Source organism: the organism of the source record quoted next, unplaced genomic scaffold (genome assembly GCF_019419815.1).
Source record: "Pyrus x bretschneideri cultivar Hongxiangsu unplaced genomic scaffold, Pyrus_bretschneideri_v1 Contig12, whole genome shotgun sequence".
Lineage (NCBI taxonomy): Eukaryota > Viridiplantae > Streptophyta > Magnoliopsida > Rosales > Rosaceae > Pyrus > Pyrus x bretschneideri.
In genome coordinates, this window is record NW_025999413.1 from 2,530,252 (window position 1) to 2,553,375 (window position 23,124).

Consider the following 23,124-nt stretch of genomic DNA (forward strand, 5'->3'; position numbering starts at 1 on the left):
AGGAGAGAAATGACTGTTTATATAGAACCTTTATTAAAGTTTTTGTTAATCCCCATATTGGCCTTTGGTGTTGATTTTGTTTGTGTTAGGAACTTAGGAGTGAAAACATGGTTATTGCCTTTCTATTTGGAGGCGGAGTGTCTGTCATCCTATTTCCATACTTTCTTCATGCCTTTCTTTTTGTGTGGTCACGGTTAAGTCACGTCAATATTTTATATTTCTATTACTTTTTGTTTTATTATTTCTATAAAAAATTAATATAAAATGTTGACATGGCTTAACCGTGATCACACATCACAGGAAGACATGGAGAGAGTATGGAAATGGGAAGGCAGACAATCCACTTCCTTTCTATTTAGGTAAAAAGAAGTGACTTTCAAGACAATAAGGTTTCTCTCGCTTTACAATCGTTGAAAAGAGAAGAGAGAAGGGAGGAAATCTATTGTACGCAATCTTATCCTTACTTTGCAGAGAGATTGTTTTCACGACTCGAATATGTGACCTTTTGATCACAAAAAAATAATGTTTCCATTATGTCCAAGGCTCGCCCTCACTTATTTTTCTTGTTATAGGATTGAATAAATCACAACATAAAAACAAAAAAATGAGTGCAAAAGAAGAAAATGTGAATGTGAATGTGAAATCACTATCCTTAAGAAGAAAAAATATACTTTGCTCTTTTCATATAAGAAGTTATTCCTCTTTGAAGAGAAATTAAAGTTCAGACACATTACATATAGTTTAATATCTTAGTGAATAGAAGTGTTGAATTTACCTATACATCTCGAGTTCGAAATTATCCTCTTCGAACTCTCTCCATTAACAAAATCAATTTTATTTTATCTAGTAATTAAAGATAAAAACACTCCTACATGCTATTGTGCACTGATTAACTTTTAGCGTATGCCTTATTCCCTTTTTATGATGGTTAAGTATTAAACTATTAATAAACAATAGAGAAGGTCAATCTGTAATTATAGTAAAAATTCAGGGGCTTTTAGTCATCAAATATCAAAAGGTAGATTCCAGTTTGATTTCCTGTGGTCATGTTCTTTAGGCAAAGCAGAGCTATGTAGGTAGGCTGACACATGGTAGCTCGAACACCTTTCTTGGTATCATTTTCCTTCCAAGTTTGTAATTCCTTCTCATTTTTAGTAAAACTTAAAAGAGGTTTATTTAAAAAAAAAAACTAATTAAAAGGATTTGAAAATTTTGAGTTTTAACGATAATAGTAAAATAAATAATAAAGTGAATAGTATCAAGATTGACTTTTTAGTGTAAAAATATGGTTTTTCGTTAAAGTGAACAATACCGGGGCTCTTTGTTAAAGTTCCCTTTATTTAATTGCAGAAAATTAATCACATTGCTGACAGCCTGACATAATGTCTAATATACATAAGCGTCAGATAGAATGGAACGGTTGATCTCACCTTTATTAATAGATCGTGTGTTAGTAATATGATCAGTTTTGTGTCTTCAGAACAGTGTCGTTTTAGTAATAACCCCAAACAGCAAATCTTTTTGGTCATTTCAATCCCAATGATTGTAAATAATGAGCTCATTTGGAAGTGTTTATAAAATGATTGAAAGTGCTTCTAGTGAAATATTTTTGGAATCAATTTTTAGTAAAAATACAAGTGAATTTTCAAAAAGTACTTAAAGTGCTTCCTGTAACAAGCATCAGTTATGTACTTCTTTAAAAAGGATTTACTTAAGAGCTTTTTGAATCCAAAAAAATTTCGCTAAAAATTCAATTATTTTAAAAACACTTTTAAATGAGTCATATGATTAGAGTTGTTTAACTTTGGAGGGTTTTGAGGAAGAATAAAGCAGTGAAATGAATTGCAAGTGAAGTAATCGAACTTCTGAGTTTATTAACAGTTTGAAGGAAGAATTTTTGCAAAATATGGTCAAAAGTGTTAGAATATGTGTAGGTTGGGGAATTTGCTTTTTAAAATGCTAAATTAATTTTCTCTGTAAATGATCATTATCTCTTCCTTCAACTTGTGATTGAATATTTGATTTCCAATTGCTTGGTTCGATCTGTTGTTCTTGTCGCAGAACATCACATGAATTTGCCTTTACAAAATCTGAAAAGTGGGTGAATATAAATATCTGTCTGCTGTAGTGCATTGATATATTCCTTCCTGCAGCATATTACGGCAACAGCTAGCATCTTGCATAAAAACCTTATGCAATGTCAAATATTATCACACCAAGGGTGTCGACCGTATGAATCTTAGAATGCCCAATGCGATTGATTTTGCCCTAAATCTTTCGTTAGCGTCAAGTACTTCATATATTTTCTTAAAGTTTCTTCCTAAGTTTTCTTAAGTCTTCCTCTACTACTTTTAACCCAAGTTTCTCTCTCATATTTAGCCACATCTTCTAATCGAAGCATCTGTAGGTCTTTGGTTAATGTGTCAAAACCATCTTAACCGATTTTCTCTCATCCTGTTTTCAATGAGAAAAAATATGTTAAGATGATTTGGACACGTGAACCGACCATCTTAACCGATAATGTACATATACTTCGATTAGAAAATACGATTATACAATGTCAAATTAACCAAACACTCTCTCGCTTTCATATAACTAAGCCGCTTGGCACATACTATCACACATCTGAGTAGGGTTTTCCGACCAAGTGTATTTTTATTAGATGAAAGAATTTAAACAAGTTATAACTCTATATATGTTATCATGCTGTGACAATTAAAGAACTAAGTTTTGTTAATGAATGGTATCAAGGGAATAAATTGGAGTATTGATCAATGTTCTGTTCATTGAAGGAAGGAAGGAATGTTTGATACGCTCTTTCTATATGTATGTTAGAGAAGGCAAATTTATATTAAAATGCCTTTGTTTTTTGCTACATGGTCATACCAATTTGACCAGACCAAGATCAACATCACGATTGGAAAACCTTTTTCAATTGTATATATAGGAAATTATTAAAAATTCTTTTATCTTTTTGGTTCTTAATTTAAAATTTTGGCGTCCAATTGTTCACGAAAGCCAAAATAAATTACTAGAGAAGGTCGTGGATGGTAATAATTGTAACTAAGCTGACCGAAAATTTTGATTTGAAATGTTGAGAAACTAGCGATAATTGAGATCTTATATGGTGTAAATAGAAGACTTATATTTAGCTACGCCTCTTAAAATTTGATTCTGATCTCATTTTGTCTCTTATAACTTAAAAATCATAATTTTACTTCTGAAACTCAAAATTCATTCTACTTTGACTTTGAACTGTCTCTTCTCCCTAAAACTCAAAAGTTGACTCTTGAAACATACGTGAGACCCACCACTCAATAAGACTATGCCACATGTGCTAATGAATTTGATTATAAATCTCCACTATGCATTAGCCTTCAACAATTTAGAAAATATTAATGTTTAAAAAAAGAAATTAAGAATTGAATTTTTTGGGTTGTTGTCCTTGAGTTGCAAAGATGAAAATAAAAAAAAAAAAAAAAATTGATTAGTCTGGTGCACCCAACCGAAACTCACATAATGGAATCAACATAACTAAGGCAATATGGAGTGAATTTTGGGTTTTATAGAGTAAAATGACGTATTTTGAGTTTCAAGAGACAAAATGAAATAAAAATCAAGTTCAAATGGGTAAAATGGAGCGGATTTTGAATTTCAAGGAGTAAAGTAGTGGCTTTTGAGTTACAAGGAGTAAAGTGAGATTAAAGTCAAGTTTTAAGGGGCGTAGAGAGTATAATTTAGAGGGTTTAACTATAAAAAAAAAATAGAAAACTTCATTTTAATCCTTAAAAAAGATGACTTTTAGACTATAACCTTGTGTAAGATTAAAATCTAATTTTAGTCGCTTAATACATTTAATCATCTCATTTATTAATTATCAATGGCGAAGCTAGGAATCTTTTACCGGGCGGGCTAGCTTAAAATTTTAATTTTTATAAATAAAGAAACTTGATACCGTATTTTTTGTTATATCAACTAGCTTAAAAAATTCACAAGGTGAGGCAAAAAATTTAGTAATTAAATAAATACGTGTTAAAATTCAAACAAATCCAAACTTGTACATGTACAAGAAACGATGAAAAAAAGGATGTAAGAAAAAAAAAAGGTGGTATGTAAACCCTATTATATAATTTTATATAGTTAAATCTAAAGAATTCGGATTAATGACTAAATATATGGTGGGTTACATTCGAAAATCAATCAAAATTACATGTAAAATTTTATTTTTCACTAGAAGCTACCTGGGCTACAGCCCAGGGCAGCCCTTTACCTGGCTCCACCAGCGTTAATTATATTTTGATGCTTTATTTCTTCTTTTTTCCTATTTTAATGTATCAATTACATTTAATATTCATTTCATTCATCATAATATATTTTGATGTCTACATTTAGGTAAACTAATTTTTTTATATAATATATTCCAATACAATTTGTATAATATTTTATTTAAGTACATTAATTCATTTGATATATTTCACCGTATATCCATCGATACAAATATATAATACATTTTGATATGTAAATTTTGGTACATTAGTTCAATGTAATACATTTTGGTACATGCATTTCGATATTGACATATAGGTACATTAATTCAATATAATATATTTCAGGACTTACATTTAGGTTCATTATAATAAATGTCGGTACAAACATTTTGGTACAGTCATTTCTGTACACTTATGTATTTACATATTTGTGTGTCACTAATTTCTTTTATATTTTCTCATTGACAATTTTTTTTTTTTTTGTCAAACGATAGATTTTGTTAGATTAGTCCCTAGCGGGATTTGAACTCACACCATCATGCAAGTGCTCAACATGTCACATCCCGGCCCGAGTCCCCACCACATCCTAGGTTTGACTCCACCGTAGCACGATATTGTCCGCTTTGGGACCTAATCACGCCCTCACAGTTTTGTTTCTAATAACTCACTTGAGAACTTCTGAGTGGCTTACCCATCCTACGATTGTTCTCGCGCGAACTCACTTAACATCGGAGTTCCGATGGAACTCGAAACCAGTGAGCTCCCAAAAGGCCTCGTGCTAGGTAGAGATGAGAATATACATATAAGGCTTACAAGATCCTTACCCTAGGGCAACGTGGGATCTCACACAACACATTTTCACCAATGTGGTAAAAGGTCACTTGCTTATGTTCATTTGTAATTGAAATGACTAATATGCGCATATTAATAAATCAAATTTAATGTGGGGACATTAAATAAAAATACACCTTAAATAACAAAAATAGAATATAAATTTTAATAAAAGTACGCGTTAAAGGATTAAATTGAATATGTAATCTAGGACAAGGTTTTTTTAATTCTAATCTTTTGCAAGGACTAATGTTCAAAAAGTCAAAAAAAAAAAGTTTATCGGGGTGAAAAAGAAAGAAGAGTTATTTAAGGAATAAAGAAACAAAAATATGAAAATGAGATTAAACTATAGAGTAATGGTAGGGAGATTAAATTTTTTAAATCAAATTGCAAACCAAATGATGTGTCACTAATAAGAAACAAGCATGTTAATCAACACTTAATTAATAATCCAATCATCTCCAACCACATCATTTAGTTTGCAAATTTGATTTAAAAAAATTTGATCCTAGCATTACTCTAAACTATAATTACCCTTGTTATATATAATTGAAACTTTTCTATCAACGATTTTTTTTTTTTTTTTTGAAACTTGTAAGGCAAAGTTATATTTCTCACAAAGGGTGCATAATTCAGACCAAGAACTAGGAAGTTGGTCTAGTCAAGCTAATTAAAAATTGGTCTCTAAACTCTATTGGCAATGATATTAAACTATACTCTCCCTCTCTATTATTTTTTACAGGATTATGTTTGGATAATATCAAACTTTTAAGGGTTCTTTGGATATAGGCCCTCCAAACTCCTATTTTCCAAGTAAAAACCCATCTAAATTTAAACATTCAAATAAAATCCAAATTTCAAATAGCCTACCATGTAGACAAATATATGACCAACTATTACAATACAATTACAACTTATGCCATAGAATCCTAATTTGGTCAATAAATGTTATTACTCATCCTAATTATGATGAGCAATTAAATCCATATGGATATTTTACCTTTCTTGTATCATAAATATTAGCAACATATATAAATTAATTTACCAAATTTAAAAGAGAAAGACAATCTTGTACGGAAAAAATATATTGTTTGAATTATGTAATTACCTACATACAAATTAATTTATCTACTTATAAAATATTATACTAATAAACCTGCATTTTGAATCATGTAATTACCTACATACAAATATTACTAATTTACCTACATTTAAATTAATCTACCTACTTATAAAATATCTAATTACCTACATTTAAATTAATTTACCTACTTATTAATATTATACTAATTTACCTACATTTAATTAATTACCTATTCCAAAAAAAAAATAGTGGATATTAGATAATGTTCGAATGTTGTGGGTTTGTGCTTGTAGGCAATTAAATAAACTTTTAATCTAATGCACATAAATCATGTAGGTAAATTAGATCGTTTTGAAAGTAAACTAGACCCTTTAAATTTTGGTTTGATGTAATAGGTATAGACTATTTTGTAGGTAAGTATTGTGCGGAACATATAGCTTTTGTTTTGTGTATTAGGGATTGAAATATTAGCCGAAGCTGTTTTAGGTTTATTGTTGTGTTGGTAGGTAAATTAACTTATATATGTAATGCACAAAATTATGAAATTAGTATTATTATTTTTCAATTGGCACGTTATAACAATTTGAAAGTTAATACATTGAATATACAATGAATGGCATGAATTATTTTGTAAAATATATAAAATTAATTAAATGGATATAACAAGTAACTGATCCAAAAACCCCATCCAAGTATTAATAGGGGTAGTTTAGGCATTCGAAAAATACACAATTTGAAAAGTCAAACTTAATTAAAGAATTTGTTTAGTTGGAGGCTAGTCAATGGGCTTTATTCAAGAAAACAAAAGAAGATGGGTTTTAGTAGAGGAAAATATAGTTTATATAACTAGGAGGATTCCAAGTTGGTCTTAATCTTTTAAAACATTCCAAATAATTATCCAACGTTTTGAAAAGTGGATATTTGTTAGGTTCACTAGTGTTTATGTGGACAATTATTAGGTTCAGTAGCGTTAAGTGATGATGTGAACATTATTAGAGCAGATTTTTACTCTCGAATCAATTATAGAGTTTTGAATTTCTAAATTGATGCACTTTAGTTAAGCAAATTTACGACTTAACTTGGCTAAAAGGAGTCAATTGGGGCTCCAAAGACAACGATTAGTAAAGACCAGCTTTAGTATTTGTCCAAAACGTTAGTGGTGACCAATGTATTATTGATGAAGTTATCACTTAACACGGATGACCTAACAAATATTTAATTTTTAAAACGTTAAGAAGTCATTTGGAATGTTTTAAAAGCTTGAGACTAATTAAAAATCACCCAAAAAATTGGGTAGTTATCTGTACTTAACCATTTTGCTTATTTTGTGTTTTTTTTTTCTGTGAAACTTCATCGAAGTACGTCTTATTTTGTCCAGTTGAAAAGAAAAGTAATTATTTTGGGTTTAAAACATGAAAGAGGTTAAACGCTGGGAACACACGACGTCGTTTTTTCCAGGGTTTTTAAAACTTGTGTCTTCTTCCTCCTCCATGCTACCGCAGCGGTTGCTTTCCCCAGTTGCTGCTTCTTCTCAAGCAGATTTCAGGATCTGGGTTGGGAAACTGGGTTCCGATCAAAGGTTTTTTCAGCGTCGGGATGGACAACTGTCCTTGCCACAACGTGCATCCACCCCTGTATCCATATATCGTTTCAATTTTATCGGATGTCATTGATCGAAAGAACATATTATATTCTGTTATTTTCCTCGTGCATGTTTTGTGGATAGGATAAACGGAGGGAAAAGTATGGTTAGTTATAACTAATAAGCAATTACAACACATGAAAGAGGTTAATTAAGGATATGCTAATTAGGTACTTAACTGGATGGTTGATCGTACGTACGTAGTACTCCTGTTAGCTAACTGCAGTCTAATAGAAATGACCTGTGGATGCGACGGAAAACTTACACAAAATGGTTTCGTTAAAACTTTCACTCTCTATCTTTGTAGTCACGTGAAACCCTATCTCTATCTCTCATCACGTGAAACTGGATGACCGCACACGAATGTGCCGTCGTAGAGGGTGTTCCATTGGGTCCTTTCCTCACATTTTAGTCAGAATGTCAACCGTTAGAAGAAGATGGTTCTCCACCCTTGACGGCTCTAAATTTAGACAATGTTTTTTTTCTATAAAACACGAAATTTTCACAGCAAAAACCAAGCCAATACAGTATTAGTATTGCAGTCAACTTAGATTTTTTATTTTTTTTAGTTCAATTAATCTTTTTCTGGCAAGGTCTAGCTGGGCTGAATCTGATCCCGGTGAAAATCTGGGCTCAATCTCACAGACCTTGACCACTTCTAGAAACATTGTTCTAAAAAATTATAAAAAAAAGTAGAAGGAAAATACAAAAATTGGTTCTTGGACCAATGGCATCGAAGCTCAATTTGGTCCTCTTTATGATTTCTTTCTGCATGCTGGTTCCAAGCTTGAAGGCAGAGACAGCAAATGACACCCTCAACATTGCTAACTTCGATGCCGTATGGCAGGAACGAGCCATGAAGGCTCAGAAGGCAGCCCTCAAGGCCTACCAACCCAACCCGGAACAAGTCACCAAGGACTTCAATGAAAGCGTTGAACAGTACGTAAATTCGACATTTCATCCTTAATTCTCTTCAAATTTTGTGTATGCGTTTCCTCCCAATGTTTGTATCATTTCATCTGAATACATACTTTTAATAGAAAATCGACGATAATCAGTTAAATGGTACAAATAGTAGCGCTCGAAATTGATCATGCATGATGATAATGTGGGGTTTTTAACGTTCACATTGTACATATATACGTCTCTGTATTAAAAGTGAGACAAGACGATAATTAGTTAGATGGTGCATATATCATTATTCGCAATTGATCATGCATAGTAATGCAGGACAAATAATATTCATCTTGTATATACACGGTTTCGGTAATCAATCAATTAAATGCTACAAATAGCAGTGCTCTTAATCGACCATATATGCATGATAATGCAGGACCGTCGTTGAGGAGGACCTTGAAGATGATCAGTCTGCGGGTAACAGCACAAGGAGGCATCTGAGAGGAAAACATAACAAGGGACCTTGCAAGGCCACAAACCCGATCGACCGCTGCTGGCGGTGCCGGGCCAACTGGGCTAACAACCGCAAGAAGCTGGCCAGCTGCGTGAAAGGCTTTGGCCGCAAGACGCGCGGAGGCAAGAAAGGGGCTTACTACATTGTCACCGACTCTTCGGACGACAATGTCCATGACCCTAAGCCCGGAACCCTACGTCACGCCGTGATCCAAACGCAACCGTTGTGGATCATATTTGCACGTAGCATGGTCATCAGGCTGAGCCAAGAGCTCATAGTAACGAGCCACAAGACAATTGACGCACGAGGGGCAAATGTGCACATTGCTCATGGCGCAGGGATCACACTCCAGTTCGTTCAGAACGTGATTATTCATGGCCTCCGCATCCACGATACCGTACCAGGCAGCGGTGGTATGATCAGGGACTCCCTGAGTCACATCGGGATTCGCACACAGAGTGACGGAGATGGTATCTCCATTTACGGGTCGTCTAACATTTGGCTCGACCATCTTTCTATGTGGAATTGCGCGGATGGGCTCATCGACGCCATTCAAGGGTCTACTGCTATTACCATATCCAACTGCCACTTCACCCGTCACAACGACGTACGTTTATTTATTTAACAATAATCGCACGAGATGTTATTAACACTACAAAATAAGATAACAAAGAATGACTAATTGGTTAAACGAATGATGCAGGTGATGCTTTTCGGGGCTAGCGATGCGTTTGCAGGGGATGCAATCATGCAAATAACGGTTGCATTTAACCATTTCGGCAAGGGATTGATACAGAGAATGCCAAGATGCAGATGGGGATTTGTCCATGTCGTGAACAATGACTACACACATTGGATCATGTATGCCATCGGAGGAAGCTCTCACCCCACAATTATCAGCCAGGGCAACCGATTCATCGCCCCACCAAACCAGGCTGCAAAAGAAGTACATAGACGAACACAATATTATCAATTAATACATAGGCACGAACACGTAATTAATCAAGTGATGTATTAATTTTGTGACGTTTGAATTTATAGGTGACGAAGAGAGACTATGCACCGGAGAGCGTGTGGAAGAGCTGGCAATGGAGATCAGAAGGAGATCTTATGATGAACGGAGCATTCTTTGTTCAGTCTGGAGTGCCGAACAGAAGCATGGATTTGGCAAGTTAGACATGATCAAAGCAAAACCAGGCACATTCGTCACAAGGCTCACACGCTTTGCAGGTTCTCTCAACTGCAAGGTTGGCAAGAAGTGCTAAAACAAAAATAGAAGTGCTAACTATAATCAATGGCGATCAAATGGATAGGCGGCCGGCCGGTGCCGGAAGGTGAAGGGTGACAAATGAAGAGGAAGAAGCGGCAGTGATGTGTGGAGAAATGTGGATATAGATTCTTTACTTGTTTGTTTTTATTTGTGTTTATGTATTAACAAATCCAAGGGTTATATTGTAGTAATATTTACACCCTAAGCAAATAATGCGAGTACAAACAGCTTTTAATTTTTAGAGTAAATTGTAGCAATGGTCCCTTAACTTTAACTCAATTAGAACAATGGTCCTATAACTAAAAATCTATTACCATTGGTCTCTTAACTCATCAAAACGTGCAGCTATGATCCCTCAACTAAAATTTCATTACCCTTGGTTCCTCAACTTTAATACAACTAGATAAATGATCTCTCAACTTTAACCCAATTAGAGCAATGGTCCCTCAACTTTAACCCAATTGGAGCAATGGTCCATCAACTTTAACTCAATTGTAGCAATGGTCCTTCTAACATAACTCATTTTGACAAAATTCTGACGAAGTTGACGAAAATGATCATAGCCTACACGTTTTGATGAATTGAGGGACCTCAAGTGTAATAATGATCCTTCTAACTCATTTTGACAAAATTCTGACGAAGTTGACGAAAATGATCATAGCTACACATTTTGATGAATTGAGGGGCCCCAATTGTAGTAATGATCTTTCCAACATAACTCATTTTGACAAAATTCTGACGAAGTTGATGAAAATGACCATAGCTACACAGTTTGATAGGTTGAGGGACCAATAGTAATGAATTTTTAGTTGAAGGATCATTAATCCAATTTTATTAAAATTGAAAGACCATTTATACAATTTACTCTAATTTTTATATTTTTCTTTTGTAGCAAGAAATGTATATAGCTCGATTCATCTCTAAATAGTTATATTGTCTTTCAATTTGTTTTAATGAAACAGAAAATTACTTTATAAAAGAATAAGATTGTAGGTAATGGAGCGATATCGCCGACTGTTGTTCGTGGCAACACTACCGTTTTCAAGTAAATTAGAGTTGAAAATACGAGTGCCTTGAAAGAAAATGTAGTTTTAGATTGATAGTTACAAGAAAATGTTTTTGCTCATCACCGTGATAGTGATGCTCACCACTCTATTAATTAATATTGGATAAGTATGATATGAATTAACCAAAAATAATTTAGGCAAATCATAAATGGGAGGCATAACTATGTTGCACAGGCACGGCTAGGACATGATGATTAAAATATAATAAATATTACATATATTAAAAAAATATTATTTCGAATTCATAATATAACAAAAAATTTACGCTAGATGTTGCGCATAAGATTAGAGAGAGACGACTGAGGTTAGGTTGAAGTCAGGAATTCTTTTAGATTTTAGTTTTTATATTTCCAAAACTGCCCCAAAATGTTTTTTTTTTTAATTTACAAAAAAACCCTTGTTGTGTCTTCACCCTGTCCAAGCCGTGTCTGAGCCGTGCCCAAGGCACATCGGCGTGTCCGATACTCTACTTCGGGGGGTTTTGGAGTGTCCGTGCACCTAGGAGCCTAATCGACAAATTCACTGATTGGACGATTGTGAAAGAAAATGGAGAGACCATATTTCCTGTGAAGTTCAGGCGTTGCAACAACATCATAGGCAACGGCGGCCACCGCAAATGCCGCCTTCGATTTCAATTAATGAAGATAGAAATGAGGGTTGAGATGGAGGCTGGATGCAGTTCTATTAATGGTGAAAGATGCTGATCATATTTTTCTTAAAACTTTCCTTAAAGACAACATGATACATGCATGCAAGGCACAATACTGGAGTTTTAGCACAAAAACAGGGTTTTTTTATGGCTAATTAGGTCATTAAGTATAATGTTAACCAAACATTGTATAAATAAAATACATAGATGCATGAAAGAAACTAATGTAGAGCCTACCGATGTGCCAGAGCCAACGGAAACACCACCCTGCGAACCAAAAACTGGCTTCTTCCATTTTCTACCTTAATTTTTGCACTTTCAATCAGACTCATTCCCCGAATCTATGTTCATGGGTTGGGGGTTCTTGTAACCACTGATTTCATCCTTGTAGCGTTCTTTATCTTGACGAGCCTTTGCTTCATATGGCTCCTTTTCCTCCGCTGAAAAAGGGAAAACATGACACTAAGTAATTCGCAAAAATTCATCATACTGTGGAAGCACAGAAGATGTAATTTAGTTGAATCACGTATACCTGACATCTTTTTCCACTTCTCTCCGAGTGCTCTCCCCACATCAGTAAACGCAATTCCAGGGTTCTCTCTCTTTACATTCTGTGGTCAACACAAATAAGGTCAATAATTTCCTTCAAAACATCAATAAAGAATCTGAACCGATTATTTGAAGGATTGTTCCATTCCCAAACCAAAAGTTACGACCAATCGACAGAAATTAAAACACTTACATCTCTCTCCATATTTGAGAAGAACATAAAACCAGACATTGCTCTTTTCGGCGCATTTGGATCCTTTTTCTTCTTCTGTTTTTTCTTCTTTGAACCATCTTCACCTGCATCTTTGGTTTTTTGTTTCTTCGAAGATGATACCTTGGAAGTTGAAGGTTCCTTTCTAGACTCCTTTTTCGCAGGCTTCTGAAATTGACAATTCATGTTAAATTGACCCTTCTCAAAATTATTAGGCCAACAAAATTACTAGAAATAACTTGCCTCTTTTTCACCTCCACTTTCACTAGCATCTGAGTCATCCTCCCCAGAGTCATCAGTAGGAGAACCTCCATCGTCCTTGTCAATAACAAAATCTTCATCCTGCCAAAGTTCAACATGTTTGACACATTTAGACTGGAATATCACACGACACATGTCAACACAAAAGCGCACTTGCAGAAACACACATACGGATGCATGAAACAACTAGGACTAACCACAATTAAAGCATGCTTTGAGGAAAACAGTCATGACAATACCAACTATCCAAAAAAAAATTGATCAAAGTACAAACCACACAATTAATGTATGTTTTATGTTAAGTGTGGATGAAGTTTCGATTACAAGTGTACATAAGTGTCCTCTTCACAAACATCCACTTTTACAAACTACAGAAGAACTTTCAGCATTTTACAGATCAACGAAGGATACACTACCAATAGGGAAGAAAAATCCACGTAGTTTGCAAAACTATCCTAATAGTGCAACCCATGAAATTTTCAATCCAAAGAGAATCAGACCAAAAATAAAACACAAGTAACAAAATAATATAGGATAGATGTTCCACCTCTTCATCGCTCTCATCATCACCAGCTTCATTCTTCACACGAACAAGATGTGGGTCAACAGCATCATCGTCTGCGTCATCAAGAAGAGGAGCCACACCACCATTTGCTGCTTGGCCCTCTCCTAAGTTCATGATTTTGAGACCCTTTGAACTACACATGACGAGTGGCCAAATGGTCAAATTTTAAAATCCACAGCACCATTGACCTACTATGGAAAATAACCAGTACTCATTACCAACCTGATGAAGTCAAAAAGATTATGATATTCATTCCTCTGAATGTTTCGGAACAGGTGTTCTTGCTCACTTTTGAGTCTGATGAGAAGATCAAAATAGTGCATATTTGAGCCTCCAGCACCATGCCTCTCAAATTCCACATAGTCAATCTAGTAACAGAAACACCAAGAAGAAAAAGGGTGATGTTCCACTTATCAATCAGGTTATTGTTATACCAGCACTATAATATCGATCGAATGCATGCAAATTCTACCTGATCATGAAGAATAAGGGTGGGAGGTTTTGGTAGGAAAAAGAAGCTCTTCTCAAGAGGATATAGAACTCCATCTTCAGCTTTCAGTGAAGATTTGACAGCATAACCATCTTGACAGCTGCGGAATTTTCCTGGTTTCGTAACTTTGGCACCAGACAAGCCACGCAATATTGTGGTGAACACTTCATGCATTAGTCCCTGTTTATTAAACATAAAAGAATAACAGCAGCACATGTCAATTAGCACACTGTTTCAAATAAATAAAACAACTGTTTGCTAGATTACAATCTTCAGGAGAGTCGAAGGTATTATCTACCTTATAAGATAGTTCTAACTTGTCCTTGTATTTCGTGTTCAAAAGTTCTTCACTCATGGTCAGTTCGGTTTGATACACAAGGTCAGTTTCAAACTTCAAAAGATAGAAGAAGTCAATTGAAGGAAGCATTTAAAAATATCAAACAGGTGATCAACAAGGAAAAGAAACAAACACTACCTGCAAAACAATATGGGGGTACAATGTTTGGCCTTTACGGATGGGAGGATCAAGAGTGACAACAACAAAGGTATGAGGCTGGTTAGACTGCAGAAACAAAGAAGAATCTATTAAAGGTATGCCAAAGCCACAAAAACTAGTTCCAGGACTGAAGTAATTAGAACACCGATAGTCCTATTAGCTCTTGAAGAGAACTCACTAATGTGCATGGAACAATGTGATAGGTACTCAGATAATTATGTATAACAAAAGTTTTGAGAATATAACAAGTGAATAACTAATCATTAAAGCCCAAGATAGGAATGAAACCCTAGGAAGTAGAAACAGACGAACAACACTGCTGTACTGAATTTTGAAATCATTAGCCCCTTGAAGCCGCAAGAATGAAAGATGAAGTTCCACACTGTAGCGACCCCTATATTAAACAAGTACTTCTGTTAGCCTGGCATTGCATATGGAAAGAAATCCAAGCACCAGCATATGACATATGCACATAATCTAATAAATACAGATGGCGCATGTTCCCATGAGAGTGTGGATTGATGTAGGTGCACTATCCCTAGTATTTTCATTACTATGTACCTTGGTGTGAGGATTGCAATGCTATCAAATGTGGTAACAGCATCTTCACCTCCAGCACCAACATCTGCCATTGACATGATTTTGTCACGAAAAACCTACATAATATTCAATTAGAAAAGATGAATAAATCAATTGCAATCAATGAAAAAAATGACCTACAAAACTCTCATCACGTATAAAAAACAAACTCACCTGAGCAGGAGGATGACTCTCGTCACCAACAAATTGAGTGTTGGAGTTAGGTATATGAAAGCTTATTTCCATCAAAGAATCTTTCTGTAGTAAATATAACACAAAAACAAAAATACTCATAAGCAAACAACTCAGGATGGACCTAATAATTACTCAATTTTAACTACAAAAAAACTAGATTTTATGACAAAGAGAGCTTATATCTAACTGAGTATCTATAGAACCATAAGGATCGATGTAGAAAACTCCCACCATCTTTAGAAAAAATAAAAGAAACACCAAATATAAGCAACAAACCTCATTAGCTCCTGTTGTATCATCCACGTGGAACTCTAAGATGACATCATTTTTCCCCTGAAGTTGTGTTTGTGAGACATCAGCCAAAGATACCTCAAATGCTTGCTTGGAGTCAACCAAGAAAGTCAGCATATTCCCTGCGAAATAACAGAATATCTGAAAATCATCCAAAATGATACATAGCAGTGTACTGCTTTAACAACCCAATGAGGCAACCAACAGAATCATATCATCAGAGAAGGAATCGTCCATGGAGGAAATGTAAAGAACATCAAAACAGAACTGCAGAAGACCATTTTTTAAGGATACTAAACATATGCAAAGGAAATGTCCAGTCGCTCTAAGACTCCACAAAAGACACATAAAGGTTTAGGTTGAAAAAAAGAGAAAAACAAAAGAACCAACTTCTAGCAGTTTCAGCTGCACATTATGTTTAAAGATGTAGCCAGCTGGAAGCATTTTCCTAACTGTCATCCTATGAGAATCTATCCGCACACCAAAAAATAAGGAAAGAGCAATTTACAAGAAAAAATTGTTCATAACAAAGAATGCAAGGAAGACCAAAACAAGTGATCACAGGCAACTTGAATATAAGAGAACATTACTGACCACTTAAATCGACTTCTCCCCAATTACGTCCGCTGACAGAAAGTTGCTTCTCTGCCGGTGTTAACCCACATGTATTTTGAAAATAATTGGTCAGACTAGTGACATCCTGCAATGCAAGAACAGAATCAAAGAGCCAACAATTAGTATGTAGTTCATATCCCTGCACAGCATCACTGACTAAAAGCTAATTTTTTAGTCTATCATAGTTTTATGAATCAAAATCGCAATTCGCATGTCTCAGATGCATGGGAAAAAAAAAAGCAGTTTAGTCATCACCTTGTGAAACAAGTTCTTATGGACGCACATTTGATAAATAAGAATTTTTGTAACATATTAAACAACAACATAAGACAGGAAGTGGGTCAGTGAATAATTCCATGTAAATATTCACCAACCTGGTCACGAAATCCAATGAACTTGTAGTATAACCCATCTTTAATCTGAACACTAAGTTGGTTAGTCTTTGGGACCTTCATCCATGTTACCCCAACAATGTCAGCTTTATCAACCTCAACTGCTTTACCCCCTCCCTGTTTTTTCCATAAAATCCCTCCTGAAAATATTTTTAGCTGCCCCGGATTCTGCATTCCACATATGAAACAACGAGTGAGTTTACATTTCCTCCATAGCTGAATCACCACTTCAGGTTTCACCATTTCAACAAATTCACAAATCTGAATATAAAGCAATAAACTTCTACCGAATGCAATCAAATTAGGGTTTTACAAGGAAGAAACTTGGGAAAAGGAACAATTTTCATGGCAACCAAACAGAGGATAACCCAAATTTCTCGTCACAAAAAGTGAAAGAATTTACTCAAAATTAAATTAATGGAAATTCAACGCGAACACCTGAAACAAAAATACGATTTCCTTATCCCCCAACCCTACGATTCCTGCTCTGCACAAAATTAATAATTACAAATTTCCCCACAACAAAATTGCACAAAAATCACAGAAATCCAGGAAGGAACAAATTAGGGTTTCAATTGGACCAGTAGAAAGAAAACCCAGCAATCGGAATCCCCAAAATCCTCATTTCAACACGAAATTCGACCAACCCATATAAACCGAGACCACCTACATTCCCAAATCAAAGAGGACCCATTCATATCGCGCTGCGAAATTTCGGAAGGCAAACCCCCGATCGAAGAACGAAATCCCAAAAAGTCAAGCTACGGCGAATCGGAATCGGGAAGAGAGACTCACCGTACCGCCGCGGCCGCCGAGGGAGATATTGTTGAAGAGGTGGCCGTCCGTCATAGTTTATCACTATCGAGGAATCGAACCCAAGCTGCGGTTTTAAGTTTCGAGCATGAGAGTACGAAATAGTGAAGAAAGTAAGAGAGAGGGAGTGTGCGTTTGATAACGAGACGGTGGGAGGGGGGGCGGTGCGCGCCAATTCAGAAGCGATTTTGGTGTTGCGCCGTTATTTTGAAACCCAAGGAAGCCCAACTATAAACTAATTGGGCTGGGTCGGTATCTAGCCCGTTCACAGGCCCGGTTGTACGGATTTAATTTATTTTTTTTTTTTTTTTTTTGGTACAATGAAGTTTTAATTATCGATTGAGTTCAAGTGCGGTAATTCCTCTTCACTTGTGAGTGAGAGGTTTTAGGTTCGATTCTCGTTAAAGATGAAGTTGAACCACATTATTACTAGTCATTGTGAGGTTAATCTCACCTCCTCTTCCTTAGTGTAGATAACATCACTTGTTAAAAAAAAAAGTTGTAATCAGTATTTTTATCATAAAAAAGAAATGTATGTGGAACTCATATATTGAAAGGAAGTGTGTAACTAGTGAAGTTAGTTTTGTGTCTCTAAATAATATCATTTTTCGATATGTGATATGATAGAGGAGAGTCGTGCATGAGTACATGCTCTTAACAGCTTGAGAATCAAATGTTAGACCAAACATGCAACACCTCATGCCCCCCGTTTCACCATTGGCGTCGGTCATACCCACCACCATCTCTCACTTTCTCCTTCATCGACCATTGTTAATACCACAGTACATAGTAAAAGTTGTTCACGAATTCCATAGTGTTATAAGTCAAATGAGTCAAGGTTACGTGAGAAAGAGAGAATTCCCACGCATGTGATATGTCATCGTGGCATCCGGCCGGCCAATAAACGCGATGTCATTTGAGAACATGGAAACACATCATCACGTTATTAGTCCATGATGTGACCGTGACATACCAAAGCGTAGCTAAGTCCTCCGATTTAAATAATTCCTGGCAACAGCAAGCAAAGAGTCAATATGTTTCAAACTTTCAAGTACTCAGCAACGTAATGTCTCCAAGACTCCGAAATTTCAACCCAAGTTTATTAGAGGCGACGGAGACTCATGATCAATATAGCACCACCCATTTCACCGCTTGATCTTGTAATTACCCGAACCCTTTGATCACTTACTACGACCTTCCCAAAGGAAGAGTTCATAAAGCTCAAATCCTTTCTGGTTTTTGAGTTGGGAAGAAGAAGAGGGGGTTTCAGCAAGTATTGGTTTTCCATAAGCTTCTTTGTTTTGGCGGGTATTCAAACTTTATCTAAAGTAAATAATTAGTTTTCAGTTTTGCTATTTTGTTGAATTTTTCGTTTATTTAGGCTAAAAATAGTCCATTGGATACAAGAAACAGGAGAAGACATCCATTATCGGTTAACTACGAAACTACACGTATATAACTAATAGTATCAACTTAAATAATTTTAAAACTCACAACATCGAGCCGCATTTTTGCTAGTATATACTGACAGTACAATTAACAAGTTCATTATCAGCTGTAAAATAATATATATTATTATTTTCAAAGAATATTTTCAAATTATATTATATCAAGAACATTATTATTATTTTCAAAGCATCTAATTTCCTAGAAAACACCGTCGGATCCGTATAGGGAGCAAACTCCATAGATATCAGCCGCAAAAAAGCATCAGAATCGGAATGTAATTAAACATATTAGTTAAAAAGTAATTAAACATAAACAGTCCTAACTCTCCGATGAGCCCTAAGGAATGCCAGAATCAGAAACCGCCCTACTGTTTTAAAAATCATTATTTCTACAAACATTCCATCTTCAAAGTGGTTATCTTGATTTTTCTAGAGTGTTCTGGTTATATATATACATATAATACATACACAGACATATATATAAAAATAATAAGATAAACATGGTTGGCTACAATGACCAAGGTCAGCACACGCATTCTTTTTTTTATCTCTTATGTTTGTTGGATTGTTTTAGTCACTTTCTGCCAGCTGCCTGAAACTTGTTCGATATGCGAGTAATTAAACCTGTTGGATCATCAGTTATATTTTACAATGCTATTATGTGCACGTCTCTCTTATATCATGTGATTAGATAGAAACACAGTTGCATATAACTAGTAACATCGAAGAATCTCGCACCGTAAATATTGGTAGTAGAATAAGAGCAAAATGAGGTTTATGAGTTTTAGAAATCACATATGAACAAATAAACAGTGGATAAATTTTGGGATTTATTTTTTACTATTGAAAAGTTAGTTGAGTCTAACTTATCTAATCACTGTAGATGTAAATCAAGTCAGTTCATAAGAAACGTGCATATATATGTAGATTAAATCAGTTTATCACGACAATGTGTCAGCTGATTTTATTGCGCCCGAGTTTGAATCCTCCTTGCACAAAGTCGAATAGTTTGAAATATGGTAAAAAATAAATGATTATCTAATTATTAGTGAATGGACGAGAAAACCCTTCAAGAATTGAAACTGGCATGAAACCTTGCACATGCTATGACTGGCATGCCGCATGCAGCAGCTAGCAACGAACCGGCCATATGAGCAACTCCAAAACCACATGGATCCATTAGAATTTTGGATCTTTGTGTTTACTTACTTACCAGAGTACGGACATTCAAAATTTTCTTAGAAGCTTTGATTTCATCGTTCCCCTAGTTTTTTGACCCAAAACAGTTGTGGCAACACAAAACAAAAACAGCATAAATCCAAAACAAGCACACAAATTATATATACGTTCAAATCCTTCCTTCAGGTTCAAGCAACCACGGAAACAAGGACCACAGAAACAAAGAAAGAAGAGTAAAAAAAAAAAAAATCTGATCGAGATGGAGTTGATGATGGTGAAGAATGAAGAAAACCGTGGGAGGCGCCGCCTGAGTGCAGCAGACCGCGAGGTTCAGGCAGCCCGGTGTGTCAAGAGAAGGAGACGAGACCCACCTGCAGTCACGGTTAGTTCTGACAACAACCAGATTGAGCTACAGTTGCCTCAAAAGCCGGCTGATCAAACTCCTGCTACCACCATGAAGAGAAGCTCGAGATTTCGTGGTGTCAGCAGGTTAGAACAGAACAAAAGTTCCAATGGTTTTCTGGTTTCTTCTTTTGTGTGTAAAAATATTAAGGTAATTTGTTTGTTTAACAGGCATCGATGGACTGGTCGATTCGAAGCTCACTTGTGGGATAAGCTCTCTTGGAATATAACACAGAAGAAGAAAGGGAAACAAGGTATAGATTATAACGTCCATTTTTTTTTCTTTTTTAATTTTACTTCATTACGTTTAATTATTTATCCTTCTGGTATTGATATCTTGTGTTCTATCGTATCGCTTTTGAATGGGCTATTTGGACTGAGCAGTTTACCTTGGAGCTTATGATGAAGAAGAATCTGCTGCAAGAGCATATGATCTAGCTGCGCTTAAGTATTGGGGAGCATCGACCTTCACCAACTTCGCAGTACGCATTTTTCGCTCATCGCATCTGATCGGCAAGTTATGTGTTTTTGTATTCTTTTGGAAGTTTAACATAAAACCCTACTGCATACAGATATCGGACTATGAGAAAGAAATCGAGATCATGCAATCTGTGACGAAAGAAGAGTATTTGGCCTCGTTAAGAAGGTACGACATCAAACATCTTTTTGCAGTAAGACTTCTGCAATTCGGAATTTCCTTGATCATGAGTTTCCTAAAAGATTATTTGTTTCTTTTTTGTTACAGAAAAAGCAGTGGATTTTCAAGAGGTGTATCGAAGTACAGAGGAGTTGCAAGGTAATATTCTTATTATTTTGATGATCTTCGAATCAAATTCTTCGAAAATTATTAACGAGAAAAATGTCTAACGATTATTTGGTGCATATTTTGCAGGCACCATCACAATGGCAGATGGGAAGCGAGAATCGGACGAGTTTTCGGAAACAAGTACCTCTACCTTGGCACTTACGGTAAGTTATCTTCAAATGCAAATACTAGCTAGGAAATTGGGAAATAAGCTTTCACAAAATAGGAAACTGAAAAATAATTTGTGCAGCACGTTTGTTCTTTATTAAAAACGATATATTAACACATTATTGACGATATATCAACAATCAGTTCTTTATTAAAGAACAAACGTCCGCTCCATGGACTATTGAAATCGTAAAAAATAGAATTTGCACATACTGAGCAATGTGTTTCTATGTCATCTCAGGTACGCAAGAGGAAGCAGCTCGGGCCTACGACATTGCAGCGATTGAGTACAGAGGAATCAATGCCGTCACCAATTTTGACTTGAGTTCTTACATAAGATGGTTGAAGCCAAAAGCAGGCGACACCATAGCCACTCAAGAACTAGAGGCAGTCACAGAGCCTCAGAAAATGCCATTCATGGCCAACGGCTACATCCCTGCTGACGAAACATCCTTCCCACACACCAATCCTTTTGCCTCTGACTACCTGAACTCTCCGCGGAACCAAGAAGTCACCCGAAGCAGCACCAATCTTAACACCGGCAGCAAGTCATCCTCTCCCACCGCGCTTGGCCTTCTTCTTCAATCTTCAATTTTCCGAGAGCTGGTTCAGAAGAACTCGAATCTCTCCGAGGATGACAGCACTGACGATGAAGAACCAAAGAACCAACCGCAGGCTGGCAGCAACGAAGAGTATGGTGGGATCTTCCATGCTGGAACCGGCGAAAACCCTTTTGTTTGCTCCTCCGGCACTGACGGCGACAATCCATGGAACAACATCGCAAGCACGATTTTGCTCAATCAACCCACAAAGGCAAATGCTTCGGACTCTCTATTTTTCTTTTCTTAGATGAATGCCAAACAGAACAAGGACTCGTTCGTACGGGAAGAAAATTTTGTAAAAACTGGCGCGTCAAAAGTACATAGTTTGAGATTGATGCAGCATATCGATGTAAATTAGACACCTTAATAACGTCAAGTATATGGTTTTGGGAATGTAATGTCTATAAACTCTTTCGGATTTGCGATAATTTCATCTTGCCTTGCTTTGAATTATGCCTAATCATACGAAAACGAAAGAACCTTTCGATTGAGGAAAGTCATTCAAGCCTGCGTAGACATGAAATCGACAGGTACAATCGTTCTTGCGCAAAAGTGAAGCACAATTGTAAGTTTAACCATTTGATCTCTGTTTTCCAGTTCATTTCTATTCCGTTTCTGCACCAAACACTTCATTCAATTTTTTTTTTAGCCAACCGACTTCTGCAATCCGTGGAACCAAGTGTTAGCTCGCATCTGCTATGGTCTCACACTGGGTTCCACAGATCGTGTATACCTGTGTTGTATAAACGGTTCACATGGAAGTCGGTCTAAAAGAACAACTAAGAAACAACGCCACCATAAAAGTAACACGAACCCTAGAATTCTACGAACAGCATACCGT

The 23,124-nt window shown here is 35.7% G+C and overlaps 3 protein-coding genes across 3 annotated transcripts; 2 read left to right on the forward strand and 1 right to left on the reverse strand.

Moving 5' to 3' along the window:
* Positions 1-8,371: 8,371 nt before the first annotated feature.
* Positions 8,372-10,784, forward strand: LOC103934836 (pectate lyase). Its single transcript, XM_009344596.3, is given in 5 exon segments — positions 8,372-8,764; positions 9,159-9,843; positions 9,940-10,182; positions 10,278-10,392; positions 10,395-10,784. Coding segments are annotated over 5 exon segments (1,362 nt in total). The 5' UTR covers positions 8,372-8,552; the 3' UTR covers positions 10,502-10,784.
* A 1,559-nt stretch (positions 10,785-12,343) lies between these two features.
* On the reverse strand, positions 12,344-17,850 carry LOC103934835 (FACT complex subunit SSRP1). Its single transcript, XM_009344595.3, has 16 exons — positions 17,662-17,850; positions 16,849-17,034; positions 16,454-16,559; positions 15,845-15,981; positions 15,548-15,631; positions 15,356-15,450; positions 15,083-15,188; positions 14,774-14,860; positions 14,597-14,689; positions 14,281-14,478; positions 14,031-14,176; positions 13,791-13,941; positions 13,226-13,324; positions 12,965-13,150; positions 12,755-12,833; positions 12,344-12,662 (listed from the first exon to the last, which is right to left on the reverse strand). The coding sequence occupies exons 1-16, from the start codon at positions 17,713-17,715 to the stop codon at positions 12,541-12,543; spliced, it is 1,929 nt and encodes a 642-aa protein (XP_009342870.1). The 5' UTR covers positions 17,716-17,850; the 3' UTR covers positions 12,344-12,540.
* A 2,353-nt stretch (positions 17,851-20,203) lies between these two features.
* On the forward strand, positions 20,204-23,096 carry LOC103934834 (AP2-like ethylene-responsive transcription factor At1g16060). Its single transcript, XM_009344594.2, has 7 exons — positions 20,204-20,795; positions 20,880-20,962; positions 21,093-21,190; positions 21,281-21,354; positions 21,454-21,504; positions 21,601-21,677; positions 21,923-23,096. Exons 1-7 carry the CDS (start codon positions 20,566-20,568, stop codon positions 22,528-22,530), a joined length of 1,221 nt encoding a protein of 406 aa, XP_009342869.2. The 5' UTR covers positions 20,204-20,565; the 3' UTR covers positions 22,531-23,096.
* The last annotated feature ends 28 nt before the right edge of the window (positions 23,097-23,124 follow it).

What these genes read in the sequence shown, in the direction of transcription:
- LOC103934835 (XM_009344595.3), bottom strand. Translation starts at nt 17,715, where the DNA reads ATGACGGACGGCCACCTCTTCAACAATATCTCCCTCGGCGGCCGCGGC. An exon ending in ATACAACAGGAGCTAATGAG is followed by an intron (nt 15,632 to 15,844) that starts GTTTGTTGCTTA and finishes TATTTACTACAG; the next exon opens with AAAGATTCTTTGATGGAAAT. An exon ending in ATGATGAGAGCGATGAAGAG is followed by an intron (nt 13,325 to 13,790) that starts GTGGAACATCTA and finishes GAACTTTGGCAG; the next exon opens with GATGAAGATTTTGTTATTGA.
- LOC103934834 (XM_009344594.2), top strand. Translation starts at nt 20,566, where the DNA reads ATGGAGTTGATGATGGTGAAGAATGAAGAAAACCGTGGGAGGCGCCGC. An exon ending in AGATTTCGTGGTGTCAGCAG is followed by an intron (nt 20,796 to 20,879) that starts GTTAGAACAGAA and finishes TTTGTTTAACAG; the next exon opens with GCATCGATGGACTGGTCGAT. An exon ending in GAAGAAGAAAGGGAAACAAG is followed by an intron (nt 20,963 to 21,092) that starts GTATAGATTATA and finishes TGGACTGAGCAG; the next exon opens with TTTACCTTGGAGCTTATGAT.